The sequence below is a fragment of the Phocoena phocoena genome, chromosome 3, assembly GCF_963924675.1.
Source record: "Phocoena phocoena chromosome 3, mPhoPho1.1, whole genome shotgun sequence".
NCBI classification, from domain to species: Eukaryota; Metazoa; Chordata; class Mammalia; order Artiodactyla; family Phocoenidae; genus Phocoena; species Phocoena phocoena.
In genome coordinates, this window is record NC_089221.1 from 77,474,279 (window position 1) to 77,482,390 (window position 8,112).

The 8,112-nt window shown below is 37.4% G+C and overlaps 1 protein-coding gene across 1 annotated transcript in view; it reads right to left on the reverse strand.

The window, feature by feature from the left end:
- SKIC3 (SKI3 subunit of superkiller complex) overlaps positions 1 to 7,134 on the reverse strand; it is a 76,936-nt gene extending 69,802 nt beyond the window's left edge. Inside the window, exons 1-5 of the mRNA XM_065875030.1 lie at positions 7,045 to 7,134; positions 3,110 to 3,253; positions 1,934 to 2,025; positions 1,447 to 1,522; positions 780 to 920 (exon numbers count right to left, since the gene is read on the reverse strand). Of these exons, the coding sequence (XP_065731102.1) occupies positions 780 to 920; positions 1,447 to 1,522; positions 1,934 to 2,025; positions 3,110 to 3,253; positions 7,045 to 7,134 (543 nt within the window). The remainder of the gene's footprint in view (positions 1 to 779; positions 921 to 1,446; positions 1,523 to 1,933; positions 2,026 to 3,109; positions 3,254 to 7,044) is intronic.
- Positions 7,135 to 8,112: the final 978 nt, after the last annotated feature.

The following is an 8,112-nucleotide window of genomic DNA, read 5'->3' on the forward strand; positions in this document are numbered from 1 at the left end:
TGTGGAATTTTAAAAAATGGTACAAATGAACTTGTTTACAAAACAGAAATAGAGTCACAGATGTATGTCACAAATTTATGGTTACCAGGGGGAAAGGGCAGGGGAGAGATACACTGGGAGATTGGGATTGACATATATACACTACTATATATAAAACAGATAACTAATAAGGACCTACTGTATAGCACAGGGAACTCTATTCAATACTCTGTAATGAACTATACGGGAAAAGAATCTAAAAAAGAGTGGCTATATGTATATGTATAACTGACTCACTTTGCTGTACACCTGAAATTAACACAACATTGTAAATCAACTATGCGCCAATAAAAAGTTAAATAAATAAATAAATAAAATACTCTAGTTGAACTGTTAAATCGGAAAGTAATTTAGTACTCTTAGTTCATAAATATAAAGAAACACACCTTTAAGGTACAACTTTTTAGAAATTATAGCAGTTTTGCAAAAGCCAATTTCATAGTATCTTTTTTTACGGTGATTAAGTAACTGATTTATTGTGAATTCTTATGAATACAAGGAAGTAAAATTCTGATACCCTGAATATTATTTCCACTCTGTCCAGACTTAGTATGAAACTGTAGGCCTGTAGTTCTGATTTTATCAGGAAGAGTTTCTATGAATTTAAAACTGAACATTTATAAAATATCTAGTCTGACATACAGTATTTTTCTATATCATATTGTTATGTTTCCATTTTCTAAATTCAACTAAATGATCAACTTTCATGACACAAACTGTGGGGAATAAATGGCTAGTACCAATTGTTGGGTCTCATTATTCTGATCCTCAGTACTCTCAGCCAGCAACTGGGTCAATTTCTTCCATAGCTGATGAAGTTCTTGGTTTTCTGCACCTCCTTCCTGCCGTGTCTTTATCAATTTGTGCCATGTTCGGGCCACCTATCAGAGAGATTTAAAATGGTTACTTTATCTAAAATACTAAAATGCTATTAAAAAAATTTTAAATCTATAAGTAAAAATATTTGTATCTGCTAATACACAAAAATAGCAAAAGCACAGAACTCCATCTATTATGAATTCCATAAAAAATAAGATGATTGGGCAAGTCCACATAGTGCTTATATTACAAGTATGACTGAGATACCAGAGTACATACAGGGATAATGACTACATGCCCCAATCTTCATAACCTACAGCATCAGGAGTCGCACACCACAAACAGGACAATAAATTCTACAGATGATATTTTTACTTATTTTATTTATCCCTGCCCAGTTTCAAAAAAGTCTGGAAATAATGACACCTGAAATTTGAATTCCAAGTTACAGTTTTCAAAGCACTGTGATTCGTTTTGATACCACACTACAATTAATTTTCTAAATTTTTCCTTAAGCTAAAGGAAAGCTTTCTTTTAATAATGGTTTTATTAAAAGAAATCTACTACCCCAGCAAATCATTAACCAACCTCTACGTGTTTCTTTTCTTGGTAATACAGATCCACAAGTTTCTTACAGACATCACACCACTTCTGTTTGTCAACACTTAGAATAGAAGAAAAGGATTTTGAATCTGATTAATGAAAACAACTGAGGACTTAAGACACAAAAATTTAAATATCCCCAAAATAATGTCAGGCACTATTTTAAATTAGAACATATCCTCTATCACACTACAGTAAAATTTTATAAAATGAGTATCTCATAAAAAAGAAAAGGTTTAAGAAATATTATCTTCTATTATATTGACTAAAAATAATATCAAAGTTCTCAAATAAGTCAATCCCCTTACGATTAGTGTTTCAATCACAATCAAGAGATTCTGTAACAACAGTTTGAAAGAAAAATGATTCACAATTCCCAGTAAATGTCTGGAGTACTTCTATATAATTTTGAATCAGTTTTATTCTAATTCAAGCCATTAAAGAAACTAGCCTTTCCTCACATATTGATTACCTTTCATAAAGATCCAGGAGCTTTTGGTAAACACCAGGTAAGTCATCCTTAGCATTTATGTGATTACATTTCTCATACAAGCTTGCTAACCCCTAAAAGAGGAAACAATAGAGATTATTCTTCCAAAGATATCTAGTGTGCTCATGTTTATTTTGCTAAATAAACTGACAATCTATGAAGATTATTTATGATAGAGATTATTATAATCTACAGATGAAATAAAATGTCTGGGATGTGCCTCCAAATAATTGGGGGTAGGAGGGAGTAGGTGAAAAAATACTGGCCATGAGTGAGTTTTTACTGAAGCTGGATGGTGGGCATAGAGGGGTTCATTTTACCATTCTCTTCACTTTTGAAAATATACTTGAAGTGTTCCACAATAAAAAAAATACCTTTTAATCATTATTATGCAACCTTAACATCTAAGACATTACCATGTGACACTACTTTCACATGGTCAAACAAGAAAAATCCAAGTAGTCTTTGGAAATTGTCATTTTTGCTTCAAATAAAGATCAGATATCCTAAACCAATCAGTACATAATAAAAGCTGGCATTAGGGAGATGTTACTAGATAACCCTACTCATGTTGCTGTTCATGTAAACCTGAGACAAACAGGTTCATGTTCTCCAGAGCCTACTACCCCTATTAATCATAGTTTCCAAGATGTGACTGAGATATGAAACAGTTATTAAATATGAAAAAGCTGGAGAAGCCAAGTAAAAACCACGAAGACCATTAAATGAGAAGAAGGAATTTAACTAGTACTCAGAGACATAGAATTTCAAAATTTTTATATTATTTCATTTTTAAAAACATATTTTAAAAACATAATATACATTTCTTTTCTCTCAGGTAAGCATAAAGAATATTCTTCGTAAGTCTCTAATATGCACATATAATTAAGTTGGAGATTTATATAGTCATGTTTCAATTTCTGTCCTAACATTTGGAAATAATCCATTGGATTGGAGATTAAATAGTGGTAAACAGCATTCTTGGCACCATTTTTTTTTTCAACTAATTTTCAGGTTTAGGAGATCAATAAATTTAATTTTTTTTCTTATTCTGAGTAAATGGAGGTTTAAATACTAAATTGTAAAGCTGTTAGCTGTATTCTGAAAAATGGGAAAAAGTTCTTTCCTATAATATAGTAAATAAAAATGTCTACGTACCTGCCAAGCTAGTAATTGGTCTGGCTCTATCTCAGCAGCTTTCTTATAGGCACCCTGGGCCTGATCAGGTTGTTCTAGCTCGGCTGCAGCAACACCAATAAAAACCCAGGCATTATAGTTATTTTTCTCTTGTTTTAACACTGTCTGATTAAAAAATTAAAAGAGAAGGTAATTAAATTTCGGAAGCTCATGGACAAACAATAATCAAAAGACAGTCTACCTAGGAGTCAGGAAATCTGGATCTACCACTAAATGGACAATCTTAAGAATATCACTTAACCCCTGTGGTCTTCAGTTTCCTCAGGGAGAGGGAGTTGGACTGGATCAGTGACTGTAAGGGGTATGAAATATGAGGTATATTTTTAAAAAGCTGCCCAAGTACTCCTGATGCCTCTACCAAATGCCTCGCTCTGTCCCTTGAGAATACTGAGTATGAAAAGAACAATAAGATCATTCTTACCACCCAACCATCCTGCCTGCCTCCATGCCACACTGCTGCTAGTCCCTCACAAAACTATTTTCCATATCATTTCACCTTATCCAATTCCCATATTTTCCTTCACTATGATAACATCTCTCCATATTTAACAGATTTTTTTCATTGAAATTATATGCTAGGAAAGTAGGTTGACTCCAGTGTGACTGTACCAAATATGTTCAAAATAAATAGTGGCGGGACTTCCCTGGTGGCACAGTGGTTAAGAATCCGCCTGCCAATGCAGAGGACATGGTTTCGAGCCCTGGTCCAGGAAGATCCCACATGCTGTGGAGCAGCTAAGCCTGTGAGCCACAACTACTGAGCCCACGTGCCACAACTACTGAAGCTTGTGCGCCTGGAGCCCGTGCTCTGCAACAAGAGAAGCCACCGCAATGAGAAGACTGAGCACCGCAACGAAGGAGCCCCCACTCGCTGCAACTAGAGAAAGCCTGCACGCAGCAACGAAGACCCAAAGCAGCCAAAAATAAATAAATAAATAAATAAACAGTGGCAATGAATGTTTAAACAACACCTATCAACTAGAATAAAAATTATATGCAGAGCTGCTTTCAGAAGTAACAACTACTTGCTAAAGTAAAATAGTTTGAAACAGAAAGCAAAGATGTTCTAGTGAAAGAAAAAACTAGTAGCTAAAATGAAATTAGCTCTTAAGGTTTTACATATTTTAGAGAAAATAAGAACATTTCCAGGAGTTGAAGCAGTCAGATTATTAGGCTTTTGTGCATCCACATAACAGTCCTAGCAATCTGTCACCAATATGCAGCACCAGCTCCATTCTATCCCATAACACTACCTCCCAAAAAACCAGCAACAATGAGGTAACCACCAAAGCTGAGCTCCAAATACTGGGGCCTTATTAACATTTGTGTCCCCAACACCAAGAGCAATGACTGGCACATAACTGCTGAGCAAACGATAAATGCCATAGTCAACCCACAATCGGTAAGGACTGGCTATCTGCCTGATGACCAGGTTTTCAGAATCTGAAACAGACGTTTAAGGAAATAATTATAACAATGTAGTGAAAGCAAGCATGGAGTGCTGAAATAATGTGAAGAAAAGAGTATCTGACTCCAAACTCCATCCACACAAGTCAGAGGCTCCCTGAAGGGATGATTATACTGGGTTATAGAGGCACACAGGCAGACAAGGTGATACATCAGGCAAGACCCAGCAAATACACTAATCTCTTCACTAAAAATTTCCTTTAGTCTCAATCAACACTCTGGTTACTACACATAAGTAATCATACATTTGCCACTGACTAGTTCCCCATCTTTGCTTTCCATTTGAGTCTCTATGGCATAAATTATAGGAATTCATGTCTGAATCAGAAAGAAGAGTGCTATGGCGCTGCTGTATATAATAAAAGAAGCAGATTCAGATGTGCATTAGTTAGATCAGCCTAGTGCTGAAGGAAACAGTCCCTCCCCTCCCACACCTCCTTCTTCTCTCCCCATTTAAACAGACTGCCCACCTTCTTCTGTATCAGGATTAGTCCTGTCGTGGTCTCCATCCCTGCTGGGCTCAGTCACCACTAGAAACCTAACCTCACAAGGGCATCCTTCACCCCTTAAGGCTCTCATCCTATACTGTTATGTATTTATTTCCCCCAATCTTACCCAATTCTCTCCCTCCCACTGTCGAAACGCTTTATTGTGACCTCTGGAACTCCCAATCTGGACAGCCAAAGGTCCTCTCTATTTTCAATCTTTCTTTTAACTGTACTAAGTTCTGCCTCAACGAAACTTGGCTATTCCCCTACAGATCTTACATGCTGCAGCTGATTTCTTTTCTCGAACATCCCACATACCACCAACCAGCAGGTGAGAAAAGGGTTCTCCTTGCTCACACTGATACCTACATTCTTCCTCTACTCCTCCCTCCTTCAAAATCCCCAGTACTTTTTTTTTTTTTTTTTCTCGGTACGCAGGCCTCTCACTGTTGTGGCCTCTCCCATTGCGGAGCACAGGCTCTGGACGCGCAGGCTCAGCGGCCATGGCTCACAGGCCCAGCCACTCCGCGGCATGTGGGATCTTCCCGGACCAGGGCACGAACCCGTGTCCCCTGCATCGGCAGGAGGATTCTCAACCACTGCGCCACCAGGGAAGCCAAAAAAAACCGCAGTACTTTTCAAGGTCAAGCCATCTGGCTATACTACAAAAAATATCCTTCTTGTTGCTACCATCTACCAGCCTCCTAGGAACTCCCCTTTCCTTCAGTGAAAATACTGTATTCTTCCTCTCCACTTCAATTCCTTTAATCATTCTAACATTCATGCAGACGGCCCAATGAATGCCATGGCCTCCCAGTTACTTAGCCTCAGCATTACTCAGTCATCCAAAACCTGGGTTTCCAGTATGCACCTCTCCTATCCTCCCAGTTCAATCACTGTAATGGTAACAATTCTTTAACCTCTGTTATGTCCAATTTTTTTTTACCTCACCCCCTTTGCATTGTCACCCCACTGCTCAATTCTTACCTCTCCTTTCCCATCTTTGACTCCATGACCAATCACTATTATCACTCCCTTGCAAACATCCTCAACTCCTTGGCCTCTCTTTCCCCTCAACTTTCTTACTACCCACAGCTGAATTCCATCATGCCCACCTCCAAGCCTGAGAAGTTTAACACAAAGGAAGAAACTACACAGCTGAGTTTACCGATTTCACTTTAATAACATGAAATCTCAAATGGATATTCATTAGGGCCTTGTAAGCTTTCTAATCCTTACTAGTAAGTTTCTTTCCTCACTATAAATGACAACTATTTCATACCTTCTTTTGTCTCAAACCTCCTATACAACTCCCCCTCCATCCTCAGGTTACACTTCACTAAGAAAATAGAAGCCAGCAGAGGGGAACATTTATCTTCCCACCCCCAAATCTGCAAACCCGACAGCTATGGATCTACATTTATCTTCCCTTCTGTTAAGATGGAAGAAGTATCAAAGGCCCTCCTCTCACGCTCTGGATCCCATCTTCACCCACCTTCCCAGGGACTTCACTCCTAGCACTACTCTGCATCTCTCCTGCACCTTCAAGTTCTCCCTCTGGACCGGAACATCCCCATCAGCATAGAAAGGAACTTTGGAATCTTGATTCTCCCATCCACAAACCAAACAGAATCGAAATGTCCACATACCATTAAAGAACAAAAACTTTAAGATACAATAGTGTTCCGCAGTACAACCCATCAAAAAACACCTAAGAGACATTCAGGTTTTGAGAACTTGGCTTTGGTAAGTTACCAACACAGAGGGAGACGAAATTAAGTGGCAGAAGCAGCTTGTCCTGGCACAGCCACTGGGATGGTCCTACTCAAAAAGCCTGACTCCTTTTGTTGTATTTAGACAATAAGGGATTCACATATTACAAATCAGTGATGCTCATAATCGGGTAACATTTTTATTGTGGAAGAAAAAAATACTGGTTACCTTACAATGTTTCAAAGCTTCTTTGTATTCTTTGTTTCTGATTGCATCTCTAGCACTTTTTAGAGCAGTCTTCACTTCCTTGCTGGACATGCTGTCAAAATCAAAAGCCTGAATGAATCTACAATGAGACCTGCCTACTGCAACAGTTCCAACAAATTTAACAAACTTAACCTCTGAAAAAGGAACATGTAATTCCTTCTACATGGAACATTCTTTCCCCTAAAATAAATATATCTTATGTTTAAAAAACATAAAACCAGATCATCTCTTCAGATTTTTACTCAAATGTCACTTCCTCAATGAAACCTTCCCTTGCCACACTATTTAAAGTGTCGACACTTCCTTCCCCCAACTCCCAACCACTCAATAGTCCCTAATCTCCTGAACACTGCATTTATTTTTCTTCAAAGCACCCGTCACCATGTATTACATCAGTATATATTTTACTTCTTTTATCTTATTTATTATCTGTTCCCCAACCCCACCAGAACGTTAAGTTCCAGGCAGGCAGGGATTTTTATCTGTTGTTGTTGGGTTGTTGCTATCTAACTGCTGCATCCTCAGTACCCAGTATCTGACAAATTGTATATATTAATAAACATTTGTTGAATTGAATTGTTATTTGAATTATAACCAGTCCCCATGTAGTAGGTTAAAACACAGATGATCTTATGTGCCAGGATGGAAAACACATGCCAAGCTCAATCCAGTTCTACACGAAGCAAGAAGAATCAGTCTAAGTCACAGAGTGAAAACACAAATTTCAGTAACTATGATGTAAGAGTTTAAGAAAGCATTCTGTTTTAATGTTAGTTTCTATAAAATATAAGTCAGGATATTAACTTTCTTCACAGTAAGAACGACTTTAGGATTACAGTAATATAGTATTCTTTGTAATATGGTATTCTTTGAAGAGAAATAAATGTAATGTTCACACTTAAATGAAGGCACTTAATATGCAAGAGGACTATATACTAATTTCAGCCATAAAAAGATATTTCAACTCCAACATAAATAGACAGATATTTTAATTGGTAGACAAAGTATTTCTTCACTTAATCTTAAAAT